General features: G+C 42.6%; 1 protein-coding gene across 1 annotated transcript in view; it reads left to right on the top strand.

Moving 5' to 3' along the window:
* Window positions 1-21,669, top strand: part of grid2 (glutamate receptor, ionotropic, delta 2) — a 470,134-nt gene that overhangs the window by 311,759 nt on the left and 136,706 nt on the right. The window contains exons 5-8 of the mRNA XM_056418710.1: window positions 1,764-1,817; window positions 10,376-10,549; window positions 15,895-16,056; window positions 20,732-20,851. Coding sequence (XP_056274685.1) covers window positions 1,764-1,817; window positions 10,376-10,549; window positions 15,895-16,056; window positions 20,732-20,851 — 510 coding nt within the window. The remainder of the gene's footprint in view (window positions 1-1,763; window positions 1,818-10,375; window positions 10,550-15,894; window positions 16,057-20,731; window positions 20,852-21,669) is intronic.

The raw sequence follows: 21,669 nt of genomic DNA, 5'->3' as shown, positions 1-21,669 counted from the left end.
CAACCCTCATGTTCAAAGGTAAATGATACAGATGGAGTGTGATGCCTTGACATACACTACCGTTCAAAAGTTTGGGGTCACTTAGAAATGTCTTTATTTTTCAAAGAAAAGCACTTTTTTCAATAAAGATAACATTAATCAAAAATACACACTATACATTGTTAATGTGGTAAATGACTATTCTAGGTGGAAACGTCTGGTTTCTAATGAAATATCTCTACAGGTGTATAGAGGCCCATTTCCATCAACGATCACTCCAGTGTTCTAATGTTCTAATGGTACATTATGTTTGCTAATCGCCTTAGAAGACTAATATCTGATTAGAAAACCCTTGTGCAATTATGTTAGCACAGCTGAAAACAGTTATGCTGGTGATATAAGCTATACAACTGGCCTTCCTTTGAGCTTGAAGTTTGAAGAACAAAATTAATACTTCAAATATTAATCATTATTTCTAACCTTGTCAATGTCTAGACTATATTTTCTATTCAATTTTCAATTCATTTGATAAATAAAAGTGAGTTTTCATGGAAGACACAAAATTGTCTGGATGACCCCAAACTTTTGAACGGTAGTGTACACTCGTAAAAGACACAGGTGGGTGAAGGATGAGATAAAAGACGGAGACGATAGAGTTGAGCAGAAAGAGTGGATACAAAATTACGAATAAATTAATGTACTATTTGGCTCGAGTTTTCCCGAGATAGGAAACCGGGGAGCTCCACGAAAACGCTCCTCTATTTTCTGCTTCCCTGCCTGCGTGGGTTCCTAATGGCGCTGGCATTTATTATTTACAAATGTTACCTCTAGCTATCCGTCAGTGATGTCCTCCTCACCAGATGTTGCGGAGCTTGTGTCCAGCGTTGATGCTCCTGAGAGAGCTGAACTAATTGTGCGAGAGAGCGACCTCACGGTTGACAGTTGAAGAAGCAGCGGTTCTCGCGGTGGGTAAAGGGAAAGGCCTTTATCGAGGTTCACTGCCACAGTTCACTGCTGACAGGGGAGAGGGGTCACTTCAATAAGCAGACGTGAATGCAAAGGGATGTTATGATAATGTTATAATGCGTTATTGTACTGCAGGTGCGTCTGGAGATCCTAATGTCTCGGCCTCGTGTGTGCAGCTCCCCTCTCGGTCATAGGTCCTGGCTGCAGTGTGTAACCATTGTGTAGTTACTGCTTAAGAGTTGACACATATAAATATTTAAGTTATACCATTAAGAAATAATGGAAAAGCTTCTCTTTTTCCCAGTGATGAAACCAACTATGTGTGGCTCTGCATGCGTGTGTGTTCCTGCGTACACCTGTGTGTGTGTGAGTGTGTATAACAGAGACAGTGATATTAGTCCACTTAGAAGTGTGTGTGTCCAAAAAAAGTAAGAAATGCTCTAATGTTGAGAAATGAAGTGTGAGTTTGTGATTGTGCTGTGACACACGATCAAGCGTGTGCTTGAAAAGATTTTTGACTGATACATTGAACACCTTTGATACAAGTTTTCTCAAATCATTTCTGCCAAGCTTCACACCGGGTTTCAGACTTTACACATTTCCATAATGTTCTTTTCCATAATATTCACACTTCGGTTGCCATGAAGTACTTTATCCGAGCAGGCAAATATCTATAAAGGCAACACATTGCAATTTATTCTTCCTTAAAAGACAATAAAACAGAATGATGTCTCCTAACTATTTTCTATCAAATAAATGACATCACTTTATAAAAAATCTAAATTCTTAATATAAGGTGTATTTTTGTTGTGTTGCAGGTGGTGGAGACCAACCTGGTGGCCTTCGATTGTCACTGGATCCTGATTAATGAGGTGAGTGCCGATGTAATGATTCATGGATCGTGTATCTGGATTAAAACACAGATTAGCACTTCAGTGGCACTTAGATAGCACTTACTTATGGTACTTTTGTAGTTCGACTATGATGAGGAAATGTTACTTCCTGTATTCTTGTTGTTCTTAGTTTGTACTCTAGGTTGAAATGCACTTATTGTAAGTCGCTTTGGATAAAAGCGTCTGCTAAATGACATGTAATGTAATGTAATGTACCGGCTGAGCCTTTAGTTCAATTTATTGTTTCAATTATCACAGGAATATTTTTGCTTTTAGATCCAGAGCCACACTAATCTCGTCATTGTCTTGGAGTAGAGTTTATAAAGTGTTTGACTTCTTTGGTTCAGTTTGTCCAATAACACACACAACTTGATGACCGAGGACAGTATATTTTATTAGAGTGACCTTCAGTCGCGGTGTCCCAAAAACCATACCGTAAAGATTTTATCCTTGTTTTTAATTGAAGATGCTAGAGCCACTGTCTACAAGTGCCATATTGACAAAGGTGACTAAAATGACCTTGGAAGAACTGCTTTGGATGAGCATATATTCCAGTCCCAAATTAGTACCACTACTTAAATATTAAGGGCATTCTGGATTAACGAGAGCAGACAAGATCTGACAGTCCACACACAAGTGACTCTAAGACTGAGTTTTTTTTCTTCTCCCGACATGTTCTCAATCACCGATCACAGTGACGACGCATAAGAGGAACATAATTAAACTTTAATATTAGCTTTCATATTAGTAGTTCATAACTCATCTTTGATCTTGTGTCATGTGAAAAGCCTTTTATAAAACCAGCAGGATCAGCTACATGTGTGTGTGTTAATAGTGTGTGTAGGCGTGTGTGTGTGTGCATGTGCACACGTGTGTGTGTGGTTGTGTAGGTGTGTGTCTGTGTGTGTACACTGCTACAGCAGCGAATGCCCTGCGTCTTGGTAGCCTTGAGCATTGCAGTGAACTGGCAGGACACGGCACGGGCTCCATGCTGCCTCACATTCATACACACACAAGAGCAAGTGTGCAAACAAGTCCATGTACACAAACAGAAGAAAAACAACATTTACTGGAGGGGCACTAGCATCCCTGACTCGGCAATACCACAATACAAGATAAAGGGATCCTCTGGCGTACTGGAGTTGCTCTCACTTCCTGTTCCATTTACGAGTCGTAGTTGGTGAAGCTGTCACATGCTGCAAGGCTCCGCAGTCCCATTACTTGCTCAGTTATGCAAAGAAAGTAACGATTATTAGTATGCATGACATCCATTAAAGCTGCAGGGAGAGCCAATCAAGTTGTTCTGATGTTCGCTTTTAGAAGGTTATAGTCTTGTGACATGAATTTATTTGTACTTTTTTTTGTTGCTATTTGATATGGAGAGATTGCAGCGACATTTTCGCAATCCTCAGACAACCTCCAGGTATTGTTGTTTTTTTGTTGTTTTTTTGCATTTCCTCAAATGCTAATGCATCCGAAGAGTGAGACCCGCCTCTGCACTTCAATGTAGAAGGCAGGCTGCTCAGAGGTAAACAAAATATATGGATAAATCTGTTCAAAACAACCACTCTGTATTCGTTACTGGCTTCATAGAAAGACTAGTATGCCATTTAAATGGGTCTCCTCTGCTAATTGAAATAAATGGCACACTGTAATATGAAGAGATGTTGCGCTCATGCAACAACAACAAAAAAGGATTGTGGTCTTACACTTTACTGGTGGAGTTGTCTATCATTACTCGACTGCCTGGTCGGATAAATTCACATCTAGCTGTCTAATAGACTGCGTACCATCATGTCAAGCATCTGGTATTGTCTCACACTCTTCAGGCCTCCTGGCAGCAGCCAGCGCTTTGCTTTCTGGGAGGCCTAACATGTCATTCTGATATGTATCTGAGTGTATGTCTATAGCAGCAGGCCGCCTGTAACACTTTGTACCTGCTGCCTTTGAGAAATGCAGTCTGGCAGCCCAACGCTCCCTCAGTCTGTATGTTTAAGCAATGGCAGCATATCACAGAAATATGTTTCCTTACTGTTAGTACATTTATATATAAAATGATTCGTTTTCGATCAGTCAAATGAGATTTTCTGAGCTCACACATTCACAGATAAGTCTGTGAATGTAGTGGCATCCGTGAGGTTGCTGATTGCATCCAATTGAATACCCCCTTCGCTCACCCCTCCCTTTCCAAGTGTGTCGGAGAACGAAGGGGATCCTCAGGTAAACATGCAAAAGGCCCCGGAGCGGTTTGTCCGCTCTGGGCTTCTGTAGAAACATGGCAGACCCCGGGGACGGGGACCCGCTCCCTGTAAAGCAGCTGACAAAATCATAACAACTCTTAGTTGCAGGTGATTATACACAAATGCAAACATGGGGATGAATAATCTATAAAATGTTTGCCTAAATTGTTTTAAAACAGTTCGTAGATTGGCTTGTGGCTCCCATGTTATACAACCTGGTTTTTATTTTGTCTAGTTGCAAAAAGAGAGTTGACAGCTCACCACTCCTAATTGGGGACCAAACATGTATGTATGAGTAGTAGAAGCTGGTAGTGTTCATGCTATTATCCATCCACTATCAATACCGCTTATCCTCATTAGGGTCGCGGGGGCGCTGGAGCCGATCCCAGCTGACATAGGGCGAAGGCAGGGGACACCCTGGACAGGCCACCAGTCCATCTCAGGGCACACATAGAGACATACAACCATTCACACCTATGGGCAATTTAGACATCAATTAACCTGCAGCATGTCTTTGGACTGTGGGAGGAAGCCAGAGAACCCGGAGGGAACCCACACTGCCACGGGGAGAACATGCAAACTCCACACAGAAGGACCGCCTCGACCGGGAATTGAACCCACGGCCCTCTTGCTGTGAGGCGACAGTGCTAGCCACTACACCACCGTGCAGCTATTATGTGAAAATCTATTAATATAACTCTTCACAGTTACAGAAATGCCCCGCCATCCTGACACAGACGGTACTTCAGCCCCTTTACGCTGAAGTACTGAGTTGACAACTCTCATGCTTTTGGCATGATGCTGTCAGACTCGGTCTCACGCTCTCTTGCTTCTCAACCAAATGCCACCGTTTAAGATGTAATTTGAAATACAACAAGAACTTGTCAGTAAAGTGAGCATGATGAAAGAAGACCGGATTGGGTCATAGGCGAGACGGGAGGCTAATTTCTCTTCCATCTCTCGGCTCATGCTGTCTGCATACGCGCTATCGAAACGTCTGAAAATGTGGACATTGCAGTTGGTGTTCAGATACCTCCGCCCACATCTCATTACCCAACACGCGCTGGCTTCAAATGCTGTCAACGTTGCCAAGTAGAGATGGAGGCTATATTTGTGATCGCCTACAGCTGTTTGTTCATGCAGAGCTAGTCACTGGTATTCAGCCTAAATGCTTTCGCCATACTATTTTTGAACAGTTATTTTGCCAAAATAGTTTTAAGGGAAGAGGGAATTGGAACAGCAGTGGTGAACATATACTATTGGACATGAAGTGGAGTACGAGAAGGGCAGATGTGAAGGAAGGAGGAGAGAGAGATGGTGGAACAGAGGGAGCTTAGAGATCCTCTTTACTCAAAGATAAATGTGTTTTCCCTCCAATTTAATGTGATTCATAGTCTGACCTTGACAACACTGACTTGTATCCATGCAAAGTGTGTCCCCGGGGAAGTGCTTTCACATGCCCGAAGGTTGAGATTGCTGATCAGCGAGAGATATTCTGAGAGTCAAAAGCATCAGGCAAGCTCAAGTCGGTACGTCACGAATGTGAAAGCCAAACGCTGTCCAATAAGAAAATAAACGTAATGACAGAGAAACACTGTCAAAGCGACCTGAATCCCTCCAGGGTGGAACGGATCGTCAGCACGGAGAGTTTTCATTCGCCCTGTGAAAGTGTTGACAGGCAACACGGTTGAGTGTGCAGCTCCCGGATGTAAACCAGAGAGCGGAGCTTCCCTCCGCTGCATACAAAACAAATCGACTTTACACTGTCGTAAGTCTGCTTATGGAGATTTAAATGACCGGTCTGATGTAGACACAATATTCACCTCATGTAGCAGAGTGTTTAAAATGGATGAGCGGCTACGATACTTTGCTTTATGTAAAGTCCTCTAGTCGTGGTTCTTTAGAGAATAAAATATGCTCATGTGTAAAAGAGCTCTCCCTCCATATGGTTTAGTATGGATGAGGGGCGACTGTATGGTTGTCATAACTCTGCTTTATCTACGGCCAGCAGTCAGGCAGCCCCAGTGAGGGGGAGTTCACAGTTCATAATTGATCATCCTTCCTACCCCTATCTTCTTCGTACTGCTCTGGCTGAGGTGATGAGGACGAGGAAGAGCAGAAAAAATAAGGGACGCTCATGGCCTCTCCTTTTCTCTGTCTTCCTCTTAAGTTTGGAGGACAACTCCGCTATTGACCACACTCGTTCCGAATATGGTCTCCTCATTCTCTCTTATAATATCATTCTTGAGCATCTATATTGACGTTGACGCTCGTTCTTTTTGTCACTGTGCTCTTTTCCTCCCATCATTTCTGCATGTTTGTGTCTCTCAAGGGAACAAGTTTATGGTAATGAGATGAGACAAGATTAAGCTTTTCTGCCATTTAGTCTCTTAACATATCGGTGCATGATATGCCGAGCCATGTCACTGACATTTTGAGAATGTTTGTGCTCTGAATACGATTGGAGGATTATATGGCCTTAAAACATTGTTCAATCATTTGATTAATGCAAACCCATTGTACCGACTCCACAGATGTACGGTGGCCATTCGTTGGTCTTGAAACATGCTGAAGCCACAACATGAACGTAGTTACAGGCTGCAGTTAGCTGCTAAGTTTAAGGACATTCTTGTTTACAGCTCCAATGCTTGCAGGGGTAGAACGAGTTAACAGTGGGGAACACTGTGCACAGCTGGAAGTTGCCCAGTATGACTGCAGCCATCTAAGACTGTCGCTGCTAAACGGCTCTCCTGCAGCTGTTGGATGTTTTTATGTGTCTTGTTGAAGGCAAGTGTGACACTACTCCTATCCAGATGTTACTGCACGGTCTCGGGATCCGAATCACAAACTTATTTGATCACGCCGTTGTCGGAGATTTGACATGATAGAGATTTATTTGAGCTTTTTCGACAGGGTCCTGTGATCCAACTCCACTATAATGTGCTGTCCCACTGTAGGCACTCACGTTGATTATCGCCCCTCATTAAAGGTCTCATTGAATACTTAAAAAAGCTGAGCCAGAGATTTGGATGCCGCTCTAAAGATGGCTGTTTGAGCCAATAGAGGAATGATGTTGGCATCACTTTCCCTGTGTCGTCAGGGATGGAGAGTCTTAGCGGTTGAGGAAACAGATCATGGTTAGCATCCAGCTGCTAACCAGTGAAAGGCGACATGAGCACATTATCGTCCGACCAACAATAACCCATGAAATTACAAATCTCCATATTTCCTGGATGTAGAACGAAGATGAGCATCAAAGGGTGGGTAAACGTAACCTAGAACCTGGTCGCCATATCCTAAGATTGCCATAGCTCATGTTGAATGAAAGTAACCTAAGTTTTAAAGATTATTTATAGCCTGTCTGAGTCTCCCTCCATCATAACTGTCAAACTGTCAACCCACTCGCGGAGAAGTGAACGCAAGGGAACGGGGGAGGAAGAGTCTTTCGGCAGAATGTGTGTGTGTGAGGGGGGGGGGGGGGGGGACGGTGACAATAAAGCATCAAAGACATTTCGGCGCTGTTGTGGAAAATTGCCAAAGGTTGAGGAGAAGTGAATAGGCCAAATGAAACAAAATGCTTTTTTTGTTTTGTTTTTCACAACTTTGAACCTCTTGATGCAAGTGGAACAGAGGGGTTTGGTGTTCTGAGAGTGGAGAACAGGCAGGATCTGAAACGAGGAGTATAGGAAGAGCAGAAAGGGTTGACGATTAAAGAAAAAACAGCTTTTCTTCCCCACAGTTGCAGATTCAGTAAGAGAGAACGGGAGGAGTTGGTGTCTCTGGGGGGGGGGGGGGGGGGAGGCATAGAGGATGGGCGGTTGCGGGGTGGGGAGGAGGGAGGGGAGAGGGCAGAAAACAAAGTACAGGGCTCAGGGAAGAAGTGACGAGAACAATTAAGGATGAAGGATGTGTTTTTGCTTTTTGACTCATCTTCAAGTAAAACACTAAAGACGAGGAGTTGGGGGCCTTGGGGGACGAGTGAGGAGGAAAGAGAGCTGATGGGGGGGCCTGTAGACCAAAACTTCAAGTTTATGGAGTAAACAACTCGTGAGTCACTCTGAGCTGCGGGGCGTTTGGGGTTACGACTCACACACAGTTTGTGGTTACATGCAGTTGGACGTGGTGCACAGATTAGGGAGCCGCATCCTCAGGACTAAAGGCTTTTCTGACCGATTGTTTGTCTGGAAGCGGGTTTTGATTGATGAGAACGGATATAAAAACAATGCTACCTTTGCTCAAGTGCTTATTAGGACTGAATGATTGAAGATGAATACCAGGCCGACGTGATGATTTGTGTTTGTGATACATTTTCTCAGTCAATCAGCCGTAATTATTCCATGCTTGGTTACATTGTGAAATGCAATGATTTGGTTTCGGTGTACTCTCCCAGAGTGTATCAAACCAAATCAGAGAGTTCACACGTTACATATTTTGTTCAATCTTATTCTAATATCGTGAGCGAGGACGAAGCCCGTGAACGGTTGACAATAAGTGGCCTAAAGGGACTTATAGGATAAATGACACGTGGAGTGTCAGCTCTGCATCAGTGACTTTGTGTGTGTGTTAAAGAGCTGTTCTCAAGAGGACGCGTGATTCGATATGTGTGGTCATGTCAGTATGTGTGTGTACGTAAGCGTGTCACAGTTATTTACTCTCAGCCGTTCAAAGGCTAACAGCTTTGAGAGCACGCCACCACTGAAAGTCACACTGGGTGAAATCTGCTGGGTTTGTCCCCAGAGAGACGGAGACGGAGAGGCAAAGACAACGTGACCAAGGGAGAAAGATGCACAAATGCCCATTGAGAGGATCTCATAATGAGCTTTTCCTTTAGAGTTTCAGAGTGTGTGTGTGTGTGTATGTGTGTGTGTGTGTGTATGTTAGTTTGAGTTTGATCTTTTGAATGGGCTACTTTGGATAATTCTTGCCCGCCGATGTTTCATTGCACGCCCTTCACTGCCCGCTGTGAATCTTAATTCTCTTTTGGACCACAGAAAAGAACATTTTAGCCATTTTCAGCATTTTCTCTCCGTCCTTTTTTGTTGGCTTTTGTAATTCAATTCCCTTCGGGGTTTAAGCAACTGTTTTGGGAATTTTGCCACGTCTTACCCCCAAAACCGCGCAAATACACCCCTCACTTAAACTCTTAAGAAACGTAGATACCTCAGAGATCAAGGGATTCATACAAGGTTAAAGCCGTTTATTTATGTTCTTCTTCAAGGCATAAACACCCCCCTTTTTAATAATTGAAATCAATTATAGATTCAGAACCCTCACTTTACTCATTGTATTTCAAGAACATGTCATTAACTATGACAGCAGAGTCATCTCACCAACCTAATTCTAAATATTTGAAACGGCATCAATGTGATTTCAGTAGCAAATGCATATGTTTGCCTACAGAGCAAGAGCCATATTTCAGCGTAATTAATGCAGATGAGTGCAGCTATAGCAATGAAGCCTGTATAATACCAACCTCTAATCACCATTGATCACATCCCGTGAGGACTCACTGGCCTTAATGAACGTTAATTACATTCAAATGAAATCCATTGAGATCAGTCAATGAAGCGGTGGTACCTATAGTGTACGTGATGGATTAATGCGCGCGCATCCACGCTGTCAAGCAGGCTAATAAAACATTGTCGAAATGGTTTGGTCTCAGAAAGCTCCTCTGAAAACATATGCACACACACACACAGATGCATAAACTGGCTTGTGCACATGCTAACACAGACCCCCGCTGCACACGTGCAGAAGGACAGCCTCTGCTGTCTGGGTCGGTGGTACCTCCACTCCACCGGGGACGAGAGGCGTCAGCTCTCAACGCGTCAACACATGACCCTGCGCACTCGCCGAGGATGAATGGAGATCCATGGATGGAGAGAGGGAGAGAGATTGTCTCTTCGGGCTACAATTAGCATTGACTCCTTCCCCCAAGGTTTCGCAAGGACATGCAGACTTCGTGCAAACAGACACACAAACAAACACTCTTTGTCCCGCTCTTTCCCATCTATTTTTTTTGCAAATGATTTTTTTTCTTTTCCGTGGCTCAGTGTGGTGATGATGAGAAAAGTAGAGCATATGAAACCGCACCTCGAGCAATTGAAACGTGTCTAATGAGGACAAATAAGATGTTACGGGGACTTTTATAGTGTGGTGTCCAAGCAAGTTTGTTGTGGTTGTTGTTACTGTTTTTTGTATTTCCTGTAAGGTGATGGAGTTGTTGAAATTGATTTTTTTTCTCTGCCCCCTTTCGCTCCTTTTTCTGAACTCCTCTTCCTCCGTTCACCTTCTCAGGAGATCACAGACTACGACTTGCAGGAGTTAGTGATGAAGTCGATCGGTCGGTTGACGGTGGTGCGCCAGACGTTCCCCATGCCCCAGAATGCAACTCAGCGCTGTGTCAAGCACAACCACAGGATTAACACTTCCCTGTGTGACCTTAAAAACGCCAGGGCTCAGCAGCTGGAGGTGAGTGGTATTTGGTTTGTTGATTTGTCTGTAAGGCAGCTCAATGATATGAAATATTTGCATGACGATCCGGTAAAAAAATTAATCTGTCACTCCCCACGTGTGGGCATCATTTGTCTCAGCAAATTATTCTTTATTTTTTTACTATTCTAACTTTGACTAAAAGGTTGTGAATGTTTATACAGTGCGCAAGAAAGCTGCTCACATGTCACCAAAAAAGCTTGTCAATAACATCAATAGTAGCCAAATAGCCAGAGCTACAGGAAAGAGTTGTTGTTGTTGTTATTGTATTTGTTGGTGGTCTTTCGCATGCCCTTCCCTTTGAAATGTAATCAACTGGAGGGATGATAAGAAAAATAAAATTGACTTAGCCTAAATACAGACCAAAGACCAAGACATCATTAAATTAGGTTCAGTCTTTTCTTTTCTTCAGAGCAGAGAGGGCTGTGAAGTGGGAATACAGTCAATTGATCGCCAGCTGCCTTATGGGGCAACTTTGCCCCCAATAAAGAAGTAGCGCTATCGGTGGCATAGCACAGTGCATCAGTGCAGCAGACTTAGGGAGGACTTGGTGCTGTCACTCACACAAACATGTTCAAATCCATCATATAGTAGGAACAGAGGGCATAGGCTAGCATTGGTAGGGGCACTGCCAGCCTCCCCCCCCCCCCCCACCCACACCATATTAAAAACAGCGTAGTTTATATTGTGTTGAACGGACACACTTTATTAAAAAATATTGACATTTGTGTAACTTGTAAATGATTTCTACATTATAACATTAATAAAATATTAGTTTAAATTCAAAAAAGTATTGTGCACCAAACAAATATTAATAATACATAATAATTAAATAAATGAATGAGAACGTGCTGCTGAACTGCCAATATACAGTAACAAGTCATGCTATATCCAAAATATATAAAAACAACTTTTACCAGTTGTGGAGTGACAAAATAAATTAGAAAAAAGTGCTTTGCCTCCTGCTGTGTTTTAGCAATTGCACTAAGTAGTTGGGTGTGAACTGGCGTTTTCTCCAGTGCATTTGTTGTTACAGCATGATGGTGTGCTTTACTCGCTTGATGGCGATTAAAGTTCCATGGCATTTTTTCCAATTACTAAAACCATTTAAGCAGAAGGTTGGGTCATTAATTTTTTACAGAGTGGTCTTGTTGATGGTCTATGCTTTGACACACTCGAAACAAAGTACCTTTTTTAATGTAGGGCTCTAATGCAGCAACATATACTGACTATACCACTTTGCCTGCAACCGTCACTTCTTGTGCTGAAGTTGCTGTGCTTCGATGAATTTCGGATCAGACTGGTATGATTCACTCCTCATGTCCAACACACTGCGACACTGACTTTATGACGGCCACTGTCACTCAAACTTATACACTGGACATGCACGTGTAAACGTAATAAAAATTCCCATAAAACAGGTTGACATTGTTTACACTGTCAACCATAATAATACACCTTGACACATAATCAATTTAAGACTTCAGGAAGCCCTGATGGTCCAGCTGCTGCTTCCTCAACCTGCACTCCATCTGCACTGGATACTGAGTTTCCTGAATGCGTTTCAAAATAATGCCTCAATGAATAAATGTAGACCGTATATAAGTAGTACATGTATTTATGTTGAAAGCAACTTAGAATACTTAGCTAATAGGTTCAGATTTTATGGAAGAGTCTGTTTTTTTTATTCAACATCACATAATTCAAAATCCAAAAGTGCTTACATGAGGTCAGATTCCCCAAACGTCCTTCAGTTTCATTGCTAATGCATGGTAATTATTAAAAATATGCCGTGAGTAAAACCTCACCTGAAGCCCTGATGGTCCAGCTGCTGCTTCCTCAACCTGCATTATATCTGCACTTATATCTGAGTTCCCTGAATGCATTTCAAAATGATGCAGGTGTGTACTGTGTAGGCAGTTAGCCTGCTAACGTAACTAGCTAATGTTAACTAACAATGACCTGGATTTATTTATAGCTACTTACCCTTCTGCGTGGTGAACAAACTTTGGATATCTTTTTTTCTTTTTTGGTTGCATTTTCCTATCTACAAAGCACAACAGGGTCAACAATATCAATGCTGAGACCAAACGAAATACTAATATGAGGATTTCTTTTTTCCTGGCGTATTTAGTAGCTCATCGTGACTACTGCCAGCTCTTTTTCTGCAAGTTACGATTCACGGTCTGTTTCTGACTGACACTCTTTTTCACTCTTCTGAGCGTAGAACATAGTATAGATAATAATACGATAGAGTTTGCAAATATATTGTGCACACTTTTTTTTTCTAGCAGGCAATTCAAATAAACTAAATATTGGTGGGGACAATTGTGTCTTTCCCAAAACTTTGGTCGTGACTAGTCCCTATGGACCATATGCAGACCTACGCACTTGTTAGGAACACATCCAAGCTATGTTTCTTCTAAATAAGTCACATTATCAGTCATGTCAATAGGTGTGTCTCTGAGTTACACGCTGTACCCCACATGCACACATTTCCTGGAATACTCGAAATGTTTGTTTACACACTACTCACTGGGTTTTACTCAATATTTCAAAAGACAAACTGATAATGTGTTTAAAAGCCACTCTGGAGCTCCATGTTGTGTCTTTTTAAAACTGCTCCCAGACATTTCAACATGTCTCCCGTTCCAAAAAGCTTCCCAGTACACAGGGCATGCTGATTTGACATTATTACAGCTCATGCCCGTGAGGTTTTGTATCTGGAACAATCCTAATTTTTTGAAAGATCTGGCTCACACCCGTGTATGTGTTTTACTCAGACCACACTATTCCTCTGACAAAAACAATGACAGTTTTTGTTCCCTCCAGCTTCGCATTTTCATTACTTCCCTAATATGTCCCCAAGGGTGGCAATACGTATGCAATTATTACCCCTTTTTTTCGTGTATGTGAGTCATCAAGCTGTCATCAAAGAGAGCGGGGAAAAGGGAACAGAATCATATTTATGTGTCAAGACAAAGAAATAGGAAATTGAATTAATGTGCTGTTGATTTATGTGGATGCATAAGGCCTTGAGGGAACGAATTTGATGAAAGTTGGAAATACATTGAAAACAGAATCGTGGCCTTCATGTTTATGTGGATATCTCTCTTTAAAACCTCAGACACCGCCATTCTAGGCTCTCACTGTAATCAGTGAACGGACATGTTTTTTTTATGAAATACATTTAAGTAATAAAATAACCAAAGGAAATGCCCAGAAGGTAAAAAAAAACAGCAAAATAGATCATTTATTTTTGTGAAAGTTGATTATTAAAGCCTAGACTTGGTTTAGAGTCTCGCCAAACGGTATCCAACATGTTTAACTCCTGGAGGCCCTCAAGCATTGAATAATGTATGTAAATAAAGCTGGCCTTGTGTGTCCTAATATGAATCGAGTGCTTCTCAAGTATAAAAAAACTTTCATTATTTCATTGGGCGAGTCTTCTCGTATTCGTTCATTCTACTGCGGCCCGAGAGTGTGCATGCGTCCACCTGTGTGTGTGCATGTGAGTGGAACACCTTTTAGTCGAGGACGATGTGTTGCTCAGAGCGAGCGTAAAAAATCATTGTCCATGCACAATGGAAAACCCGGCGTGCACACGATCAGTTTGATATCCTGTGTGTGTGTGCGTGTGTGTGTGTCCATGTGCGTGGGTGAGCAAGTGGGCGGTGGGCGTTTAAATTTGTGGGGGAGAGGAAACGAGGGATGGGAGCGAAAGAGAGACAGAGGAAGCAGATCAGCTCAGTGGTCGGAGAGTGGCCCAGAAGCCCAATTTCACACTGCACTGAAGCACATAAACTCAGACTGACCACACACACACACACACACACACACTTGGAGAGCAGAACCCACTGATCATTGAAGCTCCCCAAAGAGCAGTAGATTTTCTCTTTAATTTTAAGAGAAAAAGCAATAGGCACAGAGAGAGTGAGACAGAATGATAGATGGACAAAAACGGCAAGTGTGAGACTCCGACACGACCGTGAGAAGGTGAGAGAAAAGTCAGATGTAAGATCAGCTTGACACTATGGGTCTGATTTGGTTCTGTCTGTCAGTTAATTATTCGACGCGTAACATGGAACATATCGCCTGTCATCTCATCATGTCTCATATAAATTCTTCAAACAATGGAAAACCTTGACACGGCCACGTTCCCACTTTGTTCCTTTTCATTTTGGAAGTGATAGACTGAACAATCAAAACACTGCTCAAACAGAGTCGAGTGTGCCGTACGTGTGCTGGATTAATCTTTCAGCTGGAATTTTAATCCAGTTGTTTGAGTCGACATCTGTCCTCTATTCAAAATGTCCAACAAGTTTTTGATTCTTAAAGTTACTACGAGGAACTTTTATCCGGTTATGAAACCTCTTATATGACCTACATAAGCCTTTTGCCACGTGGGTATTCCTAATTTCAAAACCACATCCTCTTCTGTCCACGGAGAACGCCGCCACAGCTTTAAGGGGCAAGAGAGTCCAGAACCTCTCTGATTCATTTTAATTATTACAAGGTAACTGGTTTGATCGCCGCTCTCCCCATAGTTGCATGTTGAAGTGTCCTTGAGCAAGGCACTGAACCCCCAGTTGCTCCCCGGGCGCTGCACTGCAGCCCACTGCTCCTTAGTTATTAAGGAGGGGTCAAATGCAGAGAAGAATTTGCCCACCTTGGGATCAATAAGGGATACATTATTATTATTAATCGTGTGAATTATATTTTATTTTCTCATAACCCAGTTTACATGGATTTAATTACTTTTGGAGCTCAAGCTGCCAGATCATTTTAAAATATTGCGTACTCTTGCTAGTTTCTCAACATGACCAACCCTAGCTTTAATGTGAGTGGATGCGCATCACCACCATGTCTAATTGTGTGTGTGTGTGTGTGTGTGTGTGTGTGTGTTTGTTATATTCTCATTAATACAGAGACAGGAGGCTCTGTAAATCACACAACAATAGATCACAGACGGAATAATCTCTGCTCCTTATCCTCCGCCACCCCTCTCCATCCTATTCTGCCGTGCCAAGGAACTGTCGATACATTTTAATTAATGTCATCCTTAAAGCTTTTTTCGTTCTGTGTGAGTGTGTGTTTGTTGGTGTGAGCACGGATGTACACATTTTCAATAACCCTTTTTTTTTTTTTTATCAAAGTGAAGGGTGAATGCAAGTAAAACATTTTATCTTGATAGCATTTCAGCATGAAAGGGTTTGGACAATTTCCGACTTCTAATATATGCAAAAGTCCATCTAACGCATAACCAAATAAGTTTATCGCGTCGTCTCACTTTCTCTCTCCTTGTGTGCCGTCTTCCTCTACAGATCAGCAACCGCTACATTTATGATAGCGTGCTGCTGCTGGCCAACACCTTCCACAGAAAGCTGGAGGATAGGAAGTGGCACAGCATGGCCAGTCTGAGCTGCATCAGGAAGAACTCCAAACCGTGGCAGGGAGGCAAGAGCATGCTGGATACTATTAAAAAGGTATGTGGGTGCAGAAGCAAGAACACACACTTTTGCCCCAAGGTCTAGCAGGAAGACATTCAACTACAGTAAGTACTATACTCATCCTGAAAAGTCAACAGTTGTGCTGAGCTGTCAACATTGTGTCTGGAACATATGTCCTGACATAGTGAGACTTCTTAAACTGGAGATTCATGAACAGAGATCCACAGGCATGGATGAAACATGTGTGAAAGACTGCAGCACTGGGAAACATCTCTCTTTGTTATGTTCCATAATAATAATTAGAAATTAACTCAGAGACTGTGTTGCGAAACATATAATATAATTGTTGAACAAAAAAGTCATCAGAGCAGAGCATTGCTGAACTAGCATACATTGTGGACTGAAATATGCGACAATCAGTCTTTTCAAAAAGTAAAAGAAACTGTCTGAATCTGATTCTCAACCGAAATTCACTCCATTCCCTGATTAGTGCCGGCTGTTGATATCTCAATGATCCAAAGTAATCAGGCTATAATCTCGGTCCTTGGCCCGTCCATCTGCTTCATCAGCCTCCTGCGGTGCTCGACCGCTGTGTGACGCTTGTAGGTGAGCGAGTGCCAGTTTGGAAAGGGCTCTTAGCTACGCCGTTTGCCCAAAAAAACAAAAGTTATCCTAAAAAGTCTTTACCCGCAGGAAACATTTGAGCTGAGTCCTGATTACTACAGTTGAAAAGAGTCAAAATGTCCTAATAAGAAAATTAAATAATGTAGGGTCCATGTATTTGCATTTCAAGACAATGGGGTCACAACATGGTATTTTGGAGACCGGCACTATTGTTCTTTGGCTTAAACACTTGAGTTGAAACAGCGAGCTGCCGTCACTATGAAATTCCTTGTCATTGCTTAGTATAGCTAATCCCCACCCAAGGAGGGACAATAAAGCTTTAAACAAGTCAAGCATTTATTTATTGTTATCACAAGAGACTGAAAGTTTCCAAGTGCCTGGCTGAGCTCAAGAAACTTCATGACCCGGGCGCTCATGAATTTGAATAATTGCATACCTCATAGAATCAAGTTTGGCTCAGTTCCTGACGGTTGACTTTTGGAAGATAAAGGATTTCATCCTGCAGCTGTGATTTTATGAATCTGTGCATTTCACCTTGAGTTCAGGGTTTGGCAACACTTTCATCACCGTTAAATCCAATTGGATCAATGCCGTCTGTTTTGATATCAATAAAAATGATACCGGGGATGGTAGTTGAATGATGAAGCCAAGTGAAATGCTAAATGAGGATTAGTGTCAGACAATAATAAATGTGGTGCAATGGCTTTCGTATCTATCTCTTCATTTCACCTTGAGATCAGGCTGGGGTTTGGCAACACTTTCATCAGCAGCCCCGGCTGTTCAACCAGCCCTGATGGCTGTCTCCACACAGCTGTGTTGAAGAGCCCCGAGCAGGAAGAGAGTCGAGTTCAGCAGCGTGGCATCGGCTCCATTTGACCGTGTCTCAGCAGTGGGCTTTACTCACTCATGTGGGTGCCTGCGTGTTTAATCAGCGTGTTGGTATTTGGGGCCATGATGATAATGCTAAATACCCATTTACAGCTGTTGATGAGGAGCGCTATTGATGTTGTTGATCTTGGGGGTCCATTGACAAACTGAGTAGGTGGAAAAAGCAGAAGGTGAAACTGCCTTTACACCGATCCCCAAAGTCTGAGGTGTGTGCTGGGTTTCAGCTGTTTGGAGACGACACACATGCACTCACACATCTACAAACATGCACTCACACATACCTCTACATACATTCAATTGAGTTTATTTTGTATAGCCCAATATCACAAATTACAAATTTGCCTCAGAGGGCTTTACAGTCTGTACACATACGACATCCCTGTCCCAGGACCTCACATCGGATCAGGAACAACTACCACAAAAAAAAAAATGCTTTCCCGGGGGAAAAAGGGAAAGAAGCCTTCAGGAGAGCAACAGAGGAGGATCCCTCTCCAGGATGGACAGAAGAATAGATGTCATGTCACCAGAATGAATCATTACAGAGTTACATAAACACATTCAATGAGTATGACAGAGTGTATGAATAGTTCGTAGTCGGCATGGACCGCGATCCAGACCTTCATGATCCATGAAACAGATACATACATGCACTCATACATCTACATACATTCACTCACAGATACCTTTACATACATGCACTGAGACATACCTTTACATACATGCACTCAGGCACGTGACCAGATAGAGCCCTAGTGGTGCTCAAGCACCAGCCCTTTTGCCCTGGATGAGAAAAGTGCCCTTGTTGCTGGAGCCAACTTTTTTCATTCATCAGTATTTAAGAATAAAAGTTACTCTCTCTGTCTTCAACTCCCCCCAAATGTGTTTTAATATCCGGCGGGGCATTTATTTGAGTTCTTGTCCGACATGCTCTGCGGCGCTCACATGCCCCCCCTCCTCTCCCTCCCCCCCCGCCACACCTGTCCCTCCTCCTCCTCCACTTCCTCCTCTGCGCAGTGCTCCTCGCGCCACCAAACGTGTGCACCTCCTTCTCCTCTGACCCGCAGCATCAGACACACAGGTCATGACGGTGTTTGTCCCCTGACGTTGTTTTGTGATAAATCAACCACAACATTAGCGCTGCTGAAAACATGACGTCACAACTGGTCCGACGTTTCCTAAACAAATAAACAAACAAAAACTCACGACATCCGTGATTTCAAAGCCTTGCAGCAGACTGGAAAAAAAATCATGAGGCCTCTCTGGTATTGTTCAGAGGTCCGGGCTAAATGTGGAGGCGGGCCACTGCTCTTGGCTGTTGATGTCTATCAATATCGCTCATTTTGAAAATGACGTAAGAGGGCAATACGGATCCGTATCAGACCAGCGAGGAGGGCGATACGTGGCTGGCATGACGACCCATTAGCCAATCAGAACGCTTGTACTGTTGTTGCTATATAATAAATAATCTTTATTCATAAAGAAAATGTAAGATAGCTGTCTGATGCTGCCCAGAGGAAACGCAGGTCGAGGACATCATCATCAGTGTAATGCTGCTTATGCTTCAACTCTGTCAGAATTTTTTTTTGGCAATGGGTGCCCTTTTTTTGAGTTTGAGCACCTGCCCCCCAAAATGTCTGTGCACGTGCCTGCATGCACTCACACATTCCTCTAAATACTTGCACCCATCGGCTTCGACTATAATCATCCACCTCTGAGTCCCAGGGACTCCAGCCGTTAAGATTAGGACTCATTTAAAAATGAAACGATCACTTTTAAGAGGGCCAAGATCTCCAGTCGGAGCCCATGAGGCTGGTACAGATGAGAATAGATGTGCTTTATGTTTCCTACGGGGAACTTTTTCATATTTGTTATTACTTTCATTATCAAACGGACTTGTCCACTTTACTCTTACCTTTAAGAAACCGTCAGAAAATAACACCTTCTCTCTTATTTATTTCTCATGAGCCCAGTGTCCTGTTCTTTGAATGCTGTGCAGTTAAATGAAAGATAATGTGTGATTGTATTGTTTTAATACTGAGCTGCCAAAACTAATTAACTGAATATTTATGAAAGGGAGTAGCTGGGCAGCACCCCTGCCCAGTTTGAGGGAAGCCAATAAACAAGCTGTATTGGGGGAGGGGCGAATCTGATACCAACATAGTGGTGTGTCAATGTAGACGAAGAAACCAAATTGCGCATTTTCATCATTTATGTATTATATCATCTATACTCGTCAAGGAGATAGTATCTCCTTGTATACCCCCTCATGTATACACACATACAAACAACCGTACACATGCAACAATACATCCACATGCATGTGTGTTTAAAGATACATCAGAGAGATGCAGCCACACAACTAGTTCTGAATATATATCGTCATTTCAAAGTGTTACACAAACAAGGCAATGGTGAATATGTAAAAGAGAAAGTGTAAATGCATGAGATATGTGGCGGGAGCTATATATGCAAATGTCCATGTGATTAGACATGGACACTTGCATGATATGCATGTGTCGTATATATTGTTGCATGTATGCTTGTATCATAGCCTTAATATCTGCTTACGATTGTATGAACACAATTGTACACATAGGAGCAAGCACACACACACACACACACACACACACACAGATAGCATGAATCATACGAAGGAGTATAACACCTCGTATTCCCTGGAGCACAGTTTCACTTTCCCTGACAGGTCACAATAGCGGGGACGCAGAGCAAAGGTTGGGGACTGACACCTTGTGTGTGTGTGCGTGTGCGTGTGTGTGTGTGTAAGCTTGGAAGAAATCTACCTCTCCACATGAGATGACGTTACATGCAAATCAAGCATAAAGCATGTACACATGCACACACACATATGAAATCTAACGTATTAGATTTAAACATATTACATACCATGAAATGTACCTATTCTTGACATGTTCCTACTAATTAGATATAATCAGATTCCTGTCCCTGCTTCACTCCGTCTGATTCTTAACGAGGATAAAAACACGTAATTTGATGTCAAATTTCCCAGGCAGATTTATTGATGAGGTTTATTTTAGCCAAAAGAATATTGCACAATTGATGAGAACTGACATGACAGAAAGTAAATAAGATCACGATGAGAGGAACGACCCTGGTGACCACAATGCAATGATCAGCAACAGGGACAATGATTACAAACAATGCCGTCTTGTCTTCACAGTTCGGAGTGAGCGGCCTCACCAGCTTCCTGGAGTTCACGAACAACGGCACGAACCCCAACATCTTCTTCGAAATCCTGGGAACCAATTACGGAGAGGACAGGGGCCGCGGAGTCAGTCGGGTAAGTAGTTAAAACAGAACCCCCCCGTGTGTGAAGTACTACTGAGGGTGAACGCGGAATCATTTTGTGTGGAGTGGATTTACATAATCCCTGGATTTGCCAAGGAATTGTTCGGCACCTGCTCGCAACATTATTTCCATCTCATATTTATTCAGCCATTTCTTTGCTTGTGGCCGTCAGCGTACAGCTACCTCTCTCCACCTTTTATATTCATGGGAGGGCGTCTGTCAGTTGAATCAAGTTGCACTTTCATTTGTGACCTTGAGGAGTCAACCTAACTTTTGCGCAGCATTATCACAGCAATATTCAGATATCAATAATGCAACAAATAAATGCCACCTTTACCCTTATTGCGGAGGAGGCTGGTGCGGTGTAACAAATTCAAAACAACGCTTGAAGCGTCTTTGCATGTGAAGATATTTAAATTTAATATGTTCCTGGTTGCATATGGGTTTTTTTGTATTGTTTTTTTAACGTTTTGGATGCAGCATAAGCCCAGAAGCTCCCCTCCCACTCGATAAAGCTTGGTGGTAATTGGATTAATTTGAAGCATTTGTAAGTGATATGTAGGAATGACACATGCATTTTAACAGGCCTCCTGAAAAACACGCTTTTCCCTCACAGGCGCACACACACACACACACACACACACACAGAGCGCAGAACCCACTGATCATTGAAGTTCCCCATAGAGCAGTATATGTTCTCTTTAATTTAATTTTCAGGGAAAGAGCAAGAGGCACAGAGAGAGTGAGACAGAGCGATAGACAACAAGTGTGAGAGAGTGAGAGAAAAGTCCGATGTAAGATCAACTTGAA

Source organism: Pseudoliparis swirei, chromosome 7 (assembly GCF_029220125.1).
Source record: "Pseudoliparis swirei isolate HS2019 ecotype Mariana Trench chromosome 7, NWPU_hadal_v1, whole genome shotgun sequence".
Classification (NCBI taxonomy): domain Eukaryota; kingdom Metazoa; phylum Chordata; class Actinopteri; order Perciformes; family Liparidae; genus Pseudoliparis; species Pseudoliparis swirei.
The sequence above is the reverse complement of the archived record's forward strand: the minus strand, read 5'-3'. Positions and strand labels throughout refer to the sequence as shown.